We start from the raw sequence: 17,542 nt of genomic DNA, 5'->3' as shown, positions 1-17,542 counted from the left end.
AGCTTTATGTCTGAACGTTGCTACCAGCTTAAAGCTGTCTCTCTCCAGTTCAACTTGCACCTGCTCACACGGGTACAAGCTAAATGGGTGTAACCAGTAAAAGGAGCTTTAAATCTGAACAAATAATCATCCAAGATGGTCACGGCGATTAAGGCAATTTAAACTTCCATTTATGTTAAATTGTTAAAACTTTGACAAGCAGACAAGCCCACCCTAAAGAACAGAAGAACCCAGTTCTGCTGAACTTGGTAACATGGGGTAATGCGTTCCACTCTGCCAAAGCTTTCCAGCAGTACGAAGAAATGCCCATCAATTGCTGCCAGCCCACCTCTGAAACTGTGTTTGTGTTGCTAGCTGCTAAGGTATGGGATTGTTTTCCCTCTGTCACAGTGTTTGACAGAAAAGTTATGGTTCAGAAAAGAGCCACATCATTAAGGCAGTGGGTGGGGACATGCTGCTGAGCACAGCTGCCCCTTGCTTGTGTTGCTTCCAGGGGCAGCGCACAGTTTGTGGGGACAGACAGAGACTCTCCTAAACTGTGAGTACGCCTGCCCTGAAACTGTGCAGCAATACTTTGCCCAAGCCTGCCTGGGCACACAGACAGGCTGTTGGAGCCATCTCCCCGGTGCTGACTTCTGTGCTCAGTGGCTAGACTGCTCATTTGTTTAAACCTGAAAGAAGTTCCTGTGCACAGCAAATCATCTCATCCAGAGCACCGGCCTCACAGTGTCCCTTGAGGAACAGGTATGCCTTACTCATCCCCTGCTCTGAGCACTCCAGAGCTGTGCTGCTAAGTCTGAACATCCCTTGGCGGACAGACACAAAAACTGCAGTCATCTGGGTCCAGTCACAAATCCTCCCAGCCTCCCCTGGTGGGTTATGCATGTAGTCAGAGCAGAGCATGAATAAGCTGGAGGGAAACTCACTGTGGTAGACAGGGAAGGGCAAAGACAGCAGCTCTCTGTACCTTTCTTGGGCACTGACCTGCATCCACAGGACGTGCCAGTCTAGCCATGGCTCTGCCTCCCCAGCTGCCAGCGAGCTGATGAAGAGAGGGATACAGGGACCAAACTGTGACTTTCAAGGCAATGACAAACCAGAGGCAGGTAACAAAGAGGTATGAGGGAAATGGCAGGCAGATAAGCCAGCCATCAGCCCTCTGCAGTTGCTTTATAAAGAATACGATCAGCATGGAATGATGTACAGCGAAGAGAAAAAGGGAGCATTAAAATTTTTGGAAATCTGCATGCTGAAAGGTTCACTTTTAACCCTAAACTTGGTGATAAAAGAAATGTATCAAATGTTTGAAAATGAGTTGAAAAAGAGTTTCAGATGAAACAGATGCTCACAGATGTGGAGTGCCTACTGTTACGAAAATCTCGGGAACGTATGGGGTGAGACCTCTGATGTAGCTTATCATGAAAGTAATTCTCTGTTTGAGCACTGAGTTGAATTTGTTCACCTCAGGTGAGCTGAGGGGCAGAAAAGAAGAGCCTGCTGCCTTTTATATAGTGTTTCATTTAAGGCATTTACACATTCAAGACTATGATAGACTAGTGCCTGTGATGCCAGCTCTGTTGTTGATCTGTACTGCTATAAATTACTCCTGCAACAAGAAAGGATGCAGCATAAAAATGTGATGATATAAATGCTTCACTGTTTGTTTCTCCGAGCTGCCTGTTCACTTCGCTGTGTTGTCTCTGCTTATTCCCTTCCACGCCGTCTGCACTGCTTGCCTGTGTCCCTGGCTCCTAGGGCGAAGCGAGCATGCCCACTGGCTTTGCGCTTGCTACCCTCCAGCAGCCACTTTGCCTGTTTTCTAACTTTGGCACATGCTGGCTTATATTCCTCCTGTTAATGCCGTTATTTGTTAATACCATTAATACCATCTTCTCCCGTCTCCTATCCAAAGAAGATTACTGAGAATAATTCTTTTGGAAGACATGTTTTTCCTTGGCCCCTGAGGTAGTTAGGAGAGTCTTAGAAGAATGTTTAAAAGGAATCCTTTGCCCTCTAATACCTCTAGCTGGTGTCCCTGCGCTCAGGGAGAATCACTAGCAGTGTGCCAGAGCCAGGTCCTAGCAGTTCAGGCTGCCATGGGCCCCCTCAGCATGGCTCCGCTGGCCGAGGCAGCCAGCAGATGCTTTCACTGGGGGCTTCCGTCACAACCCCACAGATGCCGGGTGCTGCTGCAGCATTACCCTGGATGTGGCTCCACCAAGCCCGGCACAGCAAGCAGTCGATGGGCTTTTCCATGTGCCCACAGAGGCAACCAGGGTTTCTAGACAAGAAGCACAGAATCACACAGAATCACAGAATCAATCAGGTTGGAAGAGACCTCTGGGATCATCGAGTCCAACCATTGCCCTGACACCACCATGTCAACTAGACCATGGCACTAAGTGCCATGTCCAGTCTTTTCTTAAACACATCCAGAGACGGTGACTCCACCACCTCCCTGGGCAGCCCGTTCCAATGTCTAATGACCCTTTCTGAGTCGAAATGCTTCTTAATGTCTAACCTGAACCTCCCCTGGTGAAGCTTGAGGCTATGTCCTCTTGTCCTATCACTAGTTGCCTGGGAGAAGAGGCCAACTCCCACTCTGCTACAGCCTCCCTTCAGGTAGTTGTAGACTGCAATAAGGTCACCTCTGAGCCTCCTCTTCTCCAGGCTAAACAACCCCAGCTCCCTCAGCCGTTCCTCATAGGTCAGACCCTCCAGACCCTTCACCAGCTTGGTCACCCTCCTCTGGACTCGCTCCAACACCTCAATATCTTTCTTGAAGTGCGGGGCCCAGAACTGGACACAGTATTCAAGGTGCGGCCTCACCAGTGCCGAGTAGAGAGGGATGATCACTTCCCTAGACCGGCTGGCTACACTATTCCTAATAGAGGCCAGGATGCCATTGGCCTTCTTGGCCACCTGGGCACACTGCTGGCTCATGTTTATCTGGCTGTTGATCAGCACCCCCAGGTCTCTTTCTGACAGGCCGCAGCTCGCATCTTTCTCCTTCAGAGCCTGTGACTCCAATATTTTCTTGCTCTGTTGCTGTTCTGTGTAAAATATGCATTGCCTGGGCTTGGCGCTTTGGGATTCACAGGTACTCCTTCTTTGTTCAGTTTTTCAGGCTTGTCTTTAGTTCTGGAGTTGCAATGAATGCTTATTGTGCCTGAGTAACAGAAAATTGGATTCTGTCAAATTTCAGTATTTGAATTTGTGAACTTAACCGAAACTGGCTGCAGACTTGTCATTGCAATGCATCCCACTGCAGAAAACGACTGTTAAACTGCTCCATGCAACCCTGCTCTGTGAGTATATGTATGTGCATGACACCACATCCTTTATTACTTATGAAACACACATCAATATTGTATTAATAAGTAGGCATTGATTTTTACTGAGAACATAAAGATTTATGAAAGTAGGCAGTGTTGTGTGGCAGAACTATGAAAGCAATTTCTAGAAAATCTATGAAATATTTTACATTTGAGATACAGAAAAATTTTCCATTCAAAATAAATCCTAATAGACAGCCCTTCATGGAAAATAGATTGCTTTTGGTATTGGGCAAGGGCAAAAATTAAAGGCAACTGTTTTGCAACAGAATGAGGCTCTGTCCAATTTTGAACACAAATGGCTTCCTTTTATATTAGAGAGAGATTCAGGGAGGCTCTCAGTGAAGCAAGGAAAGTACAGGCTAAACACCTGTGCAATGGCCCTGAGGCAAAAGGGCTAAGCTAAGCAGACAGAGAGACATACCCCTGTCAGGCTGACAGTAAAATTCTGTTGTTGCTTGGAGTAGGGAAAAGTGTATTTAAAGTGTACTGATGCAGATCTGCTGGTAACAGCAAGAAGTAGAAGCTGTAATGAGGACCACTTAGAGAGTTCCCTGTCCATGTTACACCACCCAGAACCAGGGACTGCAGTGGTGCATAAGCACACCTTTTCCAGTGTCAGTCTTTGTTTTATGCTGACACACAAGGTAAATCTTGGGACTGAGTTAGAAATTGTGCTACAGCAAATACCTCAGAAGCCAGCTCATACAGAGGAAATGCCCAATCTTAATTCTCCATGGTATCATACTCAACAATTGTCAAGAGCAAGTAGAAAAACATGCTTCAGAGCATAGTATATCCCAGGTACTATAGAAGGAGCATTACCTACAACATCAGAAGTACAAATGCAGTCTATACAGCTGATATCTTCTTGTACTGCAAACTCCTAAGCCCTGCAGATTACTCGGGCTGTGGATATGTGTATTTCTGCTGATGTGTGTGCTATACAAAAGAATAAGGGACTTAATGTGCTCTTAACAGAGCTTTTTGCTGAAACGATCCTTTGGCGAGAGGATGAGAACAAGGACTGGAAAGGTTTTAGAGAAGAAATACATCAACCTGGAAAAGTTCTGGTGATTTTATGTGTGGCTCTTAATAATCAGCTGTTTCTATCTTTACAATTAATTCTTTGTCACTATTACTACAAATGCCTTCAATTTCCTCCCTGTGCCCCAATGGACTCCAGCTCATTAATATGCAGTTCTAAGCAAGTATCAGAGCTGTCATGCATTTCAAATCTCCCCAAGGAAGCTTTTTAAATTGTAAGTAAGACCCAATACTGAGACTTATTAGCACCAAACTTGAAACAAAGCTTCTGTGCAGGCAGTGATGACTCTTCAAGTTACAGTTGCTGTCACTTTCTTTATCCTGAGATTTATTATAAATGTGAATACCTCAAAGGATTTCTTTGATGCAACCAACATTTCCGGCTCTCATAAACTGCTGTTTATTGATAGAACTGTGCTTGTGCCAGTATCTCAGATTTGAGTGATGAAGTTGAACTTCTAGGTCAGATTTAATTGCACACACACTGAGATATACTCAGAAGAAATCCACTGAAAGCAGCAGAGGGATAGTACACCACCTCAAATGCACTGCGGTGTGATGGAGAAAGTGGAAGTTTGTATACTAGATAAAAGATCACAACAGTCCATGGAGGTGCAATATGTAGATTGAGATCAAAGTCCATCCTCGGTGCTTTGAGACCAGCTGTTGCCCGAACCTCTGTCTGATACTTATGCCTGCATCCAAGGCTTTGCCTCCTGTCCTCTTGCTTATAAATATCTGAACAGCCCCATTTTTTCAGTTCTGTCTGGAATTAAGAACAACAATTAGTCTAACTTCTGAACTGTTAGCATAAATGATTTGCCAGGACTAAGGTTAAGGCAGATTCCCATGACGGGTACAATAATAGAAGAAATGTGTAAACTTGAAATTGGGAGGTAGCTGTGGAGCTGCCTGTCATTGGCATGTTGGTGATTCTGCTAACTCATTGTCTTTCATTAGTGACACAGGGAGCAGGAAGGGTTGTAAGAGGAAACCTTATCAACTTTCACACAAGGGAGCCTAAAGAGAGGGAGAAAGCTATACCTCAGTGCTCCTCAGAGAGGAAGGTGTTAGCCCAGAGAAAGGGTTCCTAGCAGAGCTTCTTGCTGGAGTGATAGCATAGTGTCCTATACTTTGGCCAGCACAAAATAACACGAACTGGAAATATTTTAGCAGCGGAATACCTCCAAGTGGAGAATTTGGAATATCTCAGCTTCTAAAAATTCTCATAATTCAATAAAGCTTTTCTTGACTGACTGAAAATGTCAGTAAATACTGACACCTGTCAGGATGGAGAGATGACCCAACAAAGCAGTGAGCCATCACCCAGGCTTGGCCAATAAAATCGTGCGAGTTTGCAAGTTGCAAGAGGAGCTCTTTCAGTGCCACCTTCTTTACAGTTCCCCCAAACCCGAGAAGCGAGAAAATGGAAATTCGTTACTGAGACTCTTCAGACTAAAATGATAATTTCACCGCTTCTTGAGGTCCTAATTCTCTGAATTGAGGTGTTCTTTCTCTTCACTGGTCACAACTCTACTACTTCATCTCCAACCAACCTTAGCCATCAGCTAAGGACTGAGAAAGCTGTGGACATCCTCCTCAAGGTCCTGCCATGCTGATGGGATCCATTTCTTCCCGTGGGCTACTCCATCTGCTCCACTGCCCCTTTGCCAAAGATCACGTCCCCTTCAGCCACCCTGCTGGCAGGCACCCAGGCTGCCAGTGCCTCCCAAAGCCCTGGGTATGAACCCAGCTCATTTAGGCCACTGCTGGAGCCCTCACCCAGCCGGGCAGCAGGCGGGAACAAAGGGAAAGTGATGCCGGGCAGGCAGGAGCTGGCTGAGATCAGGCAGCCCACCGCAGGCCCAGCTCTGGGGGAGCACGGCACAGGCCGGCACACCGGCAGGATCTGACCCCCTCTCCGGGAGCAGTGGGCAGAGGAACCGTGTAACCGTGCCCTGCCAGGGAGGCAACATCTCCTATCCTAAAAACCCTCGGAGGAGTCCAACCCTGGACAAAGGCCCGCTCTGACAGCCCTTTGCTCCGCGCCCGCAGGAGCCCGATCTCTCCGCCCCAGGGACGGCAGGCATTGCCCTGAAGGAGGGACAGCTCTGCTCGCCGCGGGCACCCCGGTACGGATCCCGTGCCCCGGCGGAGCTGGCTGCTCGCCCGCTGGCACCCGAGCGGGGCCGGGGGAGCGGTGGCCGCCTGCTTCCCCGCACCTCCTCACACGGCTCGGCCACAGTCACGGCCACCGCCGCGCCCGCCCAACCGCCGGGCACCAACGGCCGCCGCTGCCCGACCGCCCCCGCGGCAGCCGCCGCCCGCCGCCGGCAGAGGGCGCCCGCCGCCCGCCAACGCCGCGGGACCGCGCGCCCCGCCCCTCCCGGCCGCGCCCCCGCAGCCCCCCAGCGCCGGCGGCGCCGCTCGCCTGCGGGTCACACGGCATTGCCCCCCCCCCTCCCGGCCGGGTGGGCCCATACATCGGCGGTTTAACGGTCAGCCCCGCTGCTTGCCCCACGGCGGGCACCGTCTGTGGCGCGGCGGCGGCTCTGGGGACTCGGCGGGCGGCAGCAGCCCCGAGCCTGCCGAGGAGCGCGGTCACTCACAGCCCGCCTAGCCTCCCGCGGGCCGGTCCCTTCCCTCCGCTCTCCCCCTGCCAGGCTGATGGGAACCACGCACCCCTTAAACGCCGCTTTGTTCCCCGTGCCCCACCAGCCTGCTGCAAGGTGCTGCCTCACTGACCCTGCCTGAACCGTCGGGGGGTCCGTGCACTACCCCGGCCCCGAGGGTCTGTGGAGGAAGCGGAGGCCGGGGTGCTGGCAGAGCTCGGCCTCCCGGTCCCGACCGGGCCCTGGTCTGCGGTTTGGAAGTTGTCAGCATGCTCATCAAGCTGCTGCCCCTTGCCCCCAGGATAGCCATCGTCTCCCGAGACAGGCATGGTGTGGTGCACAGCATGGCGATCACTGACAGGGCACATGGGGTTAGGCAGGCACAGCTAGCAGCTTGGTAATTAAAGGTTTGCTGAAAAACAAAGCAAATCTGCCAGTTCGCCACCAGAATCGCTGAGCCCAGAAAATGAGCAGTTACACACCGTGGTGTAAGTGGCACGTGGCTGCCTACAGTCAGTGTCTTGGGGCCTACAGAGTATACCTGCTCTGCACTGCTGTACACTTGCATGGCATTCTCCTGGTTTGCCTTGTCATCCCTATCACGTCTGTCTACAGAGCAAACCACGGGATCTCTGCATGCGGATTTATGTGAAACCCATTCACATACAGTAGGGTGCATCTCCTTTGTTTGCCCGTTTGGTCAGCTTTTTGGAGGCACCTGTGTAAATGCACAAGGCACTACTGATGTAGCCTGGCTACCTTGAGCAGTATCGCTTTTGTCAGCTTTAGATTAAAGCTTCTTAATCAGATCAGGAATGGCTGCTCTGCTCTAAGGGTGATAACCTAGTCAAGTTAAAACACAGCAGAGCATCTTATACACCTTTGCTAATGGCAGAGTGTCTGAAAACAGAAAGGCGCTGGGACATTCCTTGCTCAGTGATGCAGTGGGCTGGTTTTGTTTCCTCATGGCTGTTACAGCCCAGGTACATTAGGGATGCTGGAAGGATGCATTTATATGGAAGTAACAATAGGAGGGTGGAAAGGTGGATGCAAGTCCCCTGTGTGTTCTGCCTTCTCAATTGCATCAACTCATCCGTGTTATGACCCTATCAGGGGATCTGGCATTTAGCTCTCTATTGCATCCATTTCTGAGAAAATCAGCAACTTGTTCTGAGGAGGAAGATTTATTAGAGATGATTGTGCTATCTGCAGGATTTGCAATAAAAAGGGATCCGTAACCAGATACACATAACCCGCAAAAAGAAATCATAACTAGGAGGGAAAGATTAATAGGGACACAAGTAGAATTTCATTGTTAAGAGATCAATTTATTATGCCCTTGACTGGAAGTTAAATTAATACACGTAAAATTACAACATGGAAAAGAGATGCCAGTGACTGTCATAAATACAGCTTGCTTTTCTTTACTAGTTATTTAGGGAGGATCGTGAACACTTGTGAAATCATGTTCATTAAAGCCCGGAACAGAGGCAACTAACCAATAAGTGCGGTGGAAGCAACAAGGTTCCCCCCCGCCCGCCCTTTTCAAGGAGAGGGGGGGGAATCACGGACGTCAGTCAAGAAATACTGCAAAATAAAATGGACCCTCCCGGCAACCGAGGCACGGCGCAGACCTGGGGGGAGGCTCCGGCAGTCTGCTTACGGCCGCCAGCCCTGCAGCTCCGCCGCTGACCGGGCAGCGCACGGGGCTCCGCAGCCCGGCTCTTCCTTCCCTTCCCTTGCAAAACTGTCAGGCACAAATGGGCAGGAGGATATTGGCTGCAAGGGACGCGGAGGCTCCTCCCAGAGCCTGGATCCCGATATTTTTGGAGGATTTCTTTTAACTCAGTTACAAACCTTGGCGAAGGAAACAAGTTGCCGCTATAGCGGAGGCAGAAGGCGCCGGTGCCGGGGTGAGCGCGGCTCCCGCTCTCTCCTTCACCTTCCTAAAGCTCCCTTGGATGCTTCGCCTCGCTGGCGGAGGAGAGCTGTGCTGCCTGCCGGGGGGAACGCTCCTGCTCTGGGTGTTGCTGTTTCTGTGAAAACCAGGGTTGTAAGGGAAGGAGAGGGAAGACAATGAGGAAAAACCGACCGGGAGAAAACCCCAGCCCCAAGCGTTTTCCCGAGAACTGACGGTGTTTTGGGGCTGAGCGATCCCGGGCGAAGGGAGCAAGCAGCTTGCCCGCTCCACGGGGGACTTCCCGGGACCGGCTCTTCCCTTCGGATGCGGAGTGGGAAACCTGTAGGCAATTCTCCCGCCGCGCTGAGAAGCCACCATGAATTCAGTGGCTGGAAATAAGGAGAGGATCGCGGTCACGGCGCGGAGCAGAAAATACGGGGTAAGTTGTCGGCGGAGGGGCGGCTCGGAGCGGTGGCCGCCGCCGCGCCGGGGTTCCCTCTCCCCTCGCCCGGCGGTTACCGGCGCCGCCGGCTATCGCCCTCCCGGCCCCGCGCAACTTGCCCGGCGCGGGGCAGTGCGGGGCGGCGGCTCTGGGCGACCCGCGGGGGCCGCCGCGGGCGCGGAGCGTCCGAGCGAAACTTGCCGGCGTCGCCGGGCCTCCCTGCCTGACCCGCTGCTCCTTCTCCCGCTCCAGGTGACCGACCCCTGCTCGCCCACCAAGCCCGCCGCCCCCTTCTCCCCCGAGAGCTGGTACCGGAAGGCGTACGAGGAGTCCCGGGCGGGGAGTCGCCCGGCCCCGGAGGGAGCCGGTTCTGCCCTGGGCTCCTCCGGCACCCCGTCCCCCGGCTCTGGCACCTCCTCGCCGGGCTCCTTCAGCGGCTCGCCGGGACCCGCCTCGCCCGGCATCGGTACCAGCTCCCCCGGCTCGCTGGGTGGCTCGCCGGGCTTCGGCACCGGCTCGCCGGGCTCCGGCAGCGGCGGCGGCTCCTCGCCGGGCTCCGACCGCGGCGTCTGGTGCGAGCACTGCAGCGCCCGCCTGGCGGAGCTGAAGAGGCAGGCGCTGAAGCTCCTCATCCCCGGGCCCGTCAGCAGCAAGGTGAGCGGGGGGCCGGGGCGGAGCGGAGCGGGGGGATCCGTGTGCCGCCCGGCGGGGCCGCAGCCGCCGGGGACAGCCCCCCACAGCCGGTGGGGCTGCGGGCCGGCTCACCGTGAGGCTGCCGGCCACCTGGGCTCTCCTCTGCCGCTGTCACCCTTGAGGGTTTTAGGGTTTATTTGGGTTTGCCCCTTCTTGGTCATGTTCCCTTTTCCTATCCCCTCGTCCTGCTTCCCGGGGAGCGGGGCACCTCCATCTCCGGAGGGCTGCCAGGTTTCAGGGGCGGGGGGGGGGGGGAAATGTGTCTCTGTGACAGTCCCTCAAGCTTGCTCCTTGCATCCCTATTTCATTGTGTTGATGGTGGTTTTGTGTTGCTATTTCCCGTGTACTTGTTCTTGTTCCCAGTGAGGGGCAAGCAAGGGTGGGAATGCCACAGGGGAGTCATTGGTCCCTTCCCCTTTTGCTGTCTTTGATCCCTACATGATAGATTTACAAAATATCCTGAGACTTGGCAGCCAACTTAGTGGCAAGGTGTGTACGGTCTGATGCACATGGTTTGCACTTCCATTGCGGGGCCAGGTGCAGCAGAGACCCTCCTATAGCTCCAGGTCCAGGTGAGGCACTGAAATGCTGTGTGAGCCCAAAGGTCACCCAGGGAGGCTGTGGCAGACCGTGGCGTTGAGCCCATCTCTCTACGGTGTCATTAACACAAGGACAACTTGGTGTTGCTTTTCTCTTACAGTGAAGCACTAGATTTTTTTTTTTTTTTTTTTTTAAATAAGATTTAAAAATCATTGAAGCTGCTGGACCCTGAGTATTGGGTTGAATAATCCTGGGCCTAAAGAGCATGCAAGCATTTCTGAAATCTGGCCTCAGGTTTTACGAGCTGACTGATCATGGATAGAGTTGGAAGTCTGCTTTCTGCTTCTGTTGGGGAATCTGGTGGCTCCAAAGGCATATTCTGAAATTTCTTGGTTTTGTTTTGTTTGGCATTGTTTTTTGTTTTCCCTGTTTGTTGTGCATGTAAAGATTAAGGCTAACAGCTCCAAAACAGTGACTGGCAGCCCTTGGCTGACCCCATGCTACTAAAATAGTAAGCACTGGGTTCCTCCATAGCAACCCTGTAAGCGTTGTATTGTGAATGGGTCTGCAGCTCCCAGAACGTAATACAATGCAATTTTGTTTGCAGTGTTGGGTCCCAGGTACTATCAAATGATAATATTTACTCTTCCACTTCAAAGAGTTTTCATTAATGGTTAAGATAAAGAGGTATCATGGAAAAAAGCCGACTACTGAGAAAGGGTCCCTAGTATTGTTGTTGTGTTGTACTCTCCATTATATATTTGTGCTGTTTGAGAGGGAGTTGGTGCTCTCCTGAACAAAAGTCTCAAGCGCTGGTTGTTACCTTGTCTCAAGAGCTGGCTTAACCAAATTATTCATGAAAAGGGAAAGGTGGGAACCACCAAAATTAACAGTCAATTTAACCATATTAATACATGGTTGATTCCCTGGGAAGTGGCCCTGTACCAAAATCCTAGCAAATTTCAGGCTGTGTGATTTGGCAGTGATTACCAGCTGTGGGTATAGGTGGGAAATTCCTGATACAGATACGGGAGCCATCAGAATAACTGAGATGGGGGATGGAGGGAGGATCAAATGTAATCATCAAGGCTTTGTATCCCTTGCACAGTATTAAATAGAAACTGACGGATTTTGCAGTCCTGTAAAGATTTGGACAGGCTTCTCTTGTTGTGGTAGTTGTTGCCTATCCTAGCCTTCCTGAGATTTTACCCTCGTGTTGCTATTTGTTCTGTTGTTAACATAGTTTAGCTGATGGTGTTGTACAGGTCAATCTTTATTCATGTCAGTAGTAAGCTTTACTTCTATGTTTTTAGCCCCCTTACCTATAGTATTTTCTTTTTCTTCTTACACCTCCTTTCCAAACCTTCCAGTCTGTAGGAGTGCCACTTACAGAACCATTACTATCAAATGTGTGCATTTAGGGGGAAGGAAGGAGGCACAAGGTGGTCTTTGCAGGCTATGGTGACCCTCTGCCCTACTCGCTATGCTTAATAGTACTTGCAGGCTCAGTCCTGTTGAGGCACTCCAGCCTTTTGCACATAGTTCCCTTCCATGGATGGGCACTATCTGGCTGTGGCTATTTGCAGAAGCATCCCTTTCTTTCATCCTTTCTGGCTTATTTACAACTGTTAAGAACTTTCTGGGCTTGTGATTTCTGGCTTCAGCAGATTCTGCCCAGCACAGTGGAGCTTTGGTCTAGGTTATATAGGATACAAATATCATGGCTAGTGCCATTGACTTCTGTGGACTGGGTGTGCTGTGCTGGTCTCACAAGTTCATTGTTGCTGACATCCACTGGGTAGTCTGATGAGTGCCTGCTTAGAGGAAAGCAGGGTGTTGGCGTGGGTTCTGCCATCTCAGCCAGGGCCTGAGAGCTGCCTTTGTAGGTGTGTCCCACAGTAATGCTTTGGGGTTGCCCTCTGAAGGTGAGATGTACAGGGTCTCTTGACAGGTTTCCACATTCTTGCATGTGTCTGGGGAAAACTGGGATCGAGGCTGGAGTCTACCCTACTGTGTTAATGTAGCTGGCATTTTTCAGGGCCCTGTGAAGTCTGCGCTTGATTGCTGCTATGGGAATAGGTTTCTGGGGGGCTAGAATTGATCCCACCACTGAGTTCAGTGAAAAGAGCAGATCATGTTCCTGGTTCCAGGTATTCCCTCAGAACTTGCAAAGTATCTTACAATTCAAGACTGTGGTGCCCAGTAGGACACAGCTAATTAGCAATATGCCTTTATTAGAACGATTAAATGGAGCACTTAAAATGTATCAGTGATCTTCTAGTCAGCTAGATATAGCTGACGTACTATAATTTTTGTTGGTGCTGTTGAAGACAGCTTAGAAATTTCATTAGCATTATAAATATAGTCTGTGGCACCTGTTTCACATTTGTACGGTATTTAGAAATGCATGTAACCCTGGGTATTGTGTATTGCAGAACAAGCAGAATATGAGGCTATCTGTTTTGACATGTATCTAGTAGCAGATACTGGAATCTGCAATAACTTATCCGAATGTGAACCTGCACTGATGTTTTCTACAGTGTGTAATCATGTAAAGGTTTGTGTATATCTGCAAAGTGTAATAGTATACTTAATTGCTGCATAAACAGACCAGGCTTTATGCATGAAGCTATGTACTGAAGCATTTCATTTGATACAGAAAAAGCCACACTTAACCTAGAGCAAACTGCTTCTGACTAGCTCATTGTTAGCGTTGAGCTTTCAGTTTTAAATAGCAGCATTCTCTCCTAATATGTCAACAGGATGAAAACTTGGGGTTTTTTTGGTGAGGCTCAAAGGTGAGGAATATGTACATGTAGTTGTGCTACTTTAATTTACCCATTTAAAATGCCAGGTTCCCTGCCAATTACAAGAAGAAAAATGCTAGAAGCTTGTTTCTTTTCCTCTCCTGTGATACAGATGTGACTTAATGATGTACAGCAATTATCTACATACAAGGGGTTATGTTTTATGAGAATGAAATCTTATTGTAACCCCCGTGTGAAGCATGCCCATGGGAAATGACTAGCGCAAGTGGTTGTTATAGTTGCACATTGCAGTTTGTAACTGAAAGGATCGTGAAGCATTTGATGTGCCATTGTTTGTGGGGTTTTTGTTAGTGTCAAACGTTTGCATGATGATAAGGGTTGTCTCAAAAATTACTAATATTTTTTTTAACTTTACATTTTTCTTAGGCTACATATTTCAGAAGGGCATCAGGCAAAGTTGTAACATGGAGGTTTATGACGTCACTCTCCCTATTTATTAGAATTTGTGTGCAATCTAGTTCCTTGAGTTCAAACCTGTGATATCCTCTGGCTTTGATGGAACACTAACCTCTCAGGCATCTGACAAAAAAAATCATTAAATCTAGCAACTCTTCAATTAAACTTATGTCTATCAAATTATATTGTGTGTAAATAGTCAATTGAATGGTAATAAGAATAGTCTCAAGCTGGTGATTATAGCTTTGTTAGCATGGGATTCCAAAAATCCTGAGTACAGCCTTTAAAACAAGAGGTAATTTGAATGTGTAGACATGAATATCTACTTGGGCATGTTGTGATTGGGTCAGGAAGTAAGCATACTATTTTAAAGGCTAGAGATGGATAGCACTGATGTTGTTGGGTGGCTTATATTCTGGACTGTCCCCTAGCTAAGAAGTCTGTGCTTCTGAGCATAGGAATTGGGTAAATTCTGGTTTAGTACAGTGTGTCTGTGAAGGGGGAAGGAAAGAACTTGCATTCAGGGTACAGTTTTTTGCTTTCCTTTTTCACATATTTACTGACACTCTTATCTCATTTTTTTTTGCTTGCATATTGTTGAATTAGCCTTTTCTATTCCAGAGGTGTTGAGTAGTCAAAGACTTGACTAATAATTATTAATAATGAAGAAAGCCCTGAAGCTGATCTAATGAAAAATAGGTTCCTGTTAGCTTGTAGCTACTTTGGAAACATTCCCAGTAGAGACAGGACAGTAATGAACCTTTCCTCAAAGCTTAGCAAGTGGCACAATAATGGAATTTCATTTCCGTCCAGACCTTTAATTTGTGAACAAGCGTGGCCAGTCTGTATGGTGACTTAATTCACTGTGCAAAAATCTGAGGCACCTAATCATTTCATCCCAACTCATTGTAATGCAGATAGGATTATTGCATTAGAAATGTGATTTTAAACGTCCTGAGGCAGTAATTTGTCAGCATTTGGAAGGATTAACTCCATTAAAGTGTAGGCAACAACAACCATTCTTTTGTGTTGCATCACAGGTCACAATACCAAACATTTAGCATAACTCATCTGCAAATCTTCTTACAATTGTATGTTTCCTGGCAAGTTGGGAAACCACGAGTTACTTCACTTGCCCTGAAACTACAGCTGCTTACAGAGGTCCAGAGGAGACAAACGGATATGCCTTCACCTCTGATGAATTATTGTAAACCCTTTTCTTGGAGCAGCTGGAAGTCTTGCTGTCTTGCTGCCACAATCCACAGTGTCAACACGTGAAATGATATAAATGTTTCTTTCAAGCTTGCAAATGTCTTTGAGGTAAGGGTGAAGATACTGTGTATGAAAGACAGCTTTTTGGGAAGCTGTCAAAACTGTTAGCTCTGCAGCTTTCTCCATGGGATCAAAAAGGCTCACCGTTATTAAGTGGCCTGGAAATTAGGAACAGGCTTATGATTATATTTAGTGAATTGAGACTATGCTGTGTTTCCTATCAGAAAAGAAAATACTTTTAGGAGACCATAGACAGAGCTGTTGGTGGGGTGGGGAAAGTACTGACATTTAATCTGAAGCAAATCTCTAGGGAGGAGCAAAATTTTGATCAAATTGTTTTTTTTATAGAGACTTGGCTGTGCATCTGAAAACATTGCGTTCAGAAATACACAGTCAATGCTTAGTCTGTAGCTGGCCTCTTCATGCTGGTCTGTTATCAAGTGACAAGTGCTTTATACATGCCATGAACACTGCACCCTTCTCTAAAATCATCTTGTATCTTTACATAGTCTTATTATTTTCCTAGAAGTAAATGTTGCAACATCTGTAGTGATGTTGTATATCAAGCATAGGATTTTGGCTTATAATTTTGGATTAGGAAGAGGAAGAAAGGTGGTCTCTGCTGAATTCCCCAGACAGTGTTAGAAAAAATGTCACGCATTACCAGTATGGGCTGCCGGCATGTAATGGGATTCACGCCTGCGTCAGCAGATTATTAGAACGTTGCAGTGCTGTGTATGTAGGGTTGAAAGACATTTGCAGTTTTGCCACATCAGCAGCACATAGCCTTTGACATCATATAATTGGGGTGCTTCCAAGCACTGAACTTGCAGCCTGCCACCGCAATAAACTTGACTGTCATGCTCTAATGATGTAGTAGGAACTGCAGTATTTTGTGACATGTGCTCTGCATGTCAAAAGCGTGAGAGATGTACTGAGTTAAATTGCTAGCTTAGATCTTAGCAATGTGTCATGCTGCAGCTTGAGAGGCATGTATGTTAATAAAATGTTAGGAATACAAGTATGCAGGCTTCCCCCTGTCATTGGATAAATAATTCCTAGTCCACGTTACTTGTTGCTGAAGCTGCAGTTCAAGAACCATCCCTGACTGCAGATAAGGAGATTGCACACTTACTTTGAATTAAGGCAAGCTGTAGCGTGTAACAACACCTTGATAAACAAAGTAGTATCCCAAGAGTGGAATGTTCTAAAAGTGTCTTCCACAGTCTTTTCAATTATTGGACCAGATTTTGGCTGCACTGTGACACTGATAGAAGTCACAACAATTATTTAAGTATTGCTCTTCTAGAAAGCAGTGGTAAAGCAACAACTGCAGTCTGCTGCAGTCACGCACTGCAACACTGCTTTTCTTTGGAAGCTTCAGCTTGTGCGTTTGAAAGACATGGCAACATTTCATCAGTTTCTGTTAACGTGGGGTGGTCACTGGAGCAAGGTTGTTTTAGATGATCATACAATGGTTGCATCCTTATTCATAGGCTTATGGAACTGAAATCCCTGGTGACTTATGTTGCCTGGTTTCATTTTCAATTGCCTTCTATGCAACCTTCCTATGTTACACTAGAGGGTTTGTTTTTTTTATTTTTTTAAAAAATAACTATGAGCATAATTAAGCTGGTAAGTACTATGTTTAGATCTCTGGTTTTGAAACCTGAAATATATAATGAAACACCTTCTTGGCACAGTTGTAATATCTTGTAGCATCTACAACCAGAATGTGCATTTGCTTATGCTTCTTTTCCCTCCACTCTCCTCTTTAGATGATATTACAGTGTAGCTTAGTATTGTTTTGATGAAAGCGTTTTTGAGGTTCTCAAAGTAAAAGCACAGACCAACACAAGACACTTAACAGGGCAGGGGAACGTTGACTGGACCGTTCTGAGCTTTGGATGGATGCTGTTCAAAAGATCCTGCAAGAAATGTCAAATGTTGAAAACTCTTTTCTTTGTGTAACATGAACTGTTGCTGGTTACTTATAAAAACAGCAAAGAAGTGGGGAGGGAGGGGGGGGGGGGAGAGAGAGAGAGAGAGAGAGAGAGAGAGAGAGAGATGATGTCCGGGTCTGAACCTTGTCAGTCTATTGACTTACATTACCTTTGTACTAGTGACAAGATTCTGACATCAGCGAGACGAGCAGAATTCCGTTTAGGCCACAGCTCTCCCTGTCATACACCTCTAACCAGGGAGTACTTGCATGCATTTAAAGCAGCAGTCAGACATGCTGCTCGGGCTGAGCAGGGCTAAGACATCCTGGCCTGCCACGGGCTTCCCAATGTGTCTTTTCTTTCTCCTCTCCTTACGAAGGTCATAAGTTAGCATCCCCACAGGTCTCCTGTGTGAATACATGGTGGTTGCTTCCTGCCTTAGTTCTTATCAAAATGACAGTTCAAATGCTTTCCATAGCGCTGCTTTCCAAACTCAGATCTTTCGGATTGAAAGGTCAGGGAGTAACTAGATGT

General features: G+C 48.0%; 1 protein-coding gene and 1 long non-coding RNA gene across 2 annotated transcripts in view; one reads left to right on the top strand and one right to left on the bottom strand.

Annotated features, from left to right (window-relative positions):
- Window positions 1-8,301: 8,301 nt before the first annotated feature.
- On the bottom strand, window positions 8,302-9,904 carry LOC137663323 (uncharacterized). Its single transcript, XR_011048173.1, has 3 exons — window positions 9,649-9,904; window positions 9,129-9,283; window positions 8,302-9,030 (listed from the first exon to the last, which is right to left on the bottom strand). It is a non-coding gene; the product is annotated as an uncharacterized lncRNA (long non-coding RNA).
- Window positions 8,867-17,542, top strand: part of KIF26B (kinesin family member 26B) — a 303,945-nt gene continuing 295,269 nt past the window's right edge. The window contains exons 1-2 of the mRNA XM_068400416.1: window positions 8,867-9,333; window positions 9,589-9,990. Coding sequence (XP_068256517.1) covers window positions 9,271-9,333; window positions 9,589-9,990 — 465 coding nt within the window. The 5' untranslated portion in view covers window positions 8,867-9,270. The remainder of the gene's footprint in view (window positions 9,334-9,588; window positions 9,991-17,542) is intronic.

This window comes from Nyctibius grandis, chromosome 1, assembly GCF_013368605.1.
Source record: "Nyctibius grandis isolate bNycGra1 chromosome 1, bNycGra1.pri, whole genome shotgun sequence".
Lineage (NCBI taxonomy): Eukaryota > Metazoa > Chordata > Aves > Nyctibiiformes > Nyctibiidae > Nyctibius > Nyctibius grandis.
Note: the sequence above shows the minus strand (reverse complement) of the source record. Positions and strands in the feature narration are given on the sequence as shown.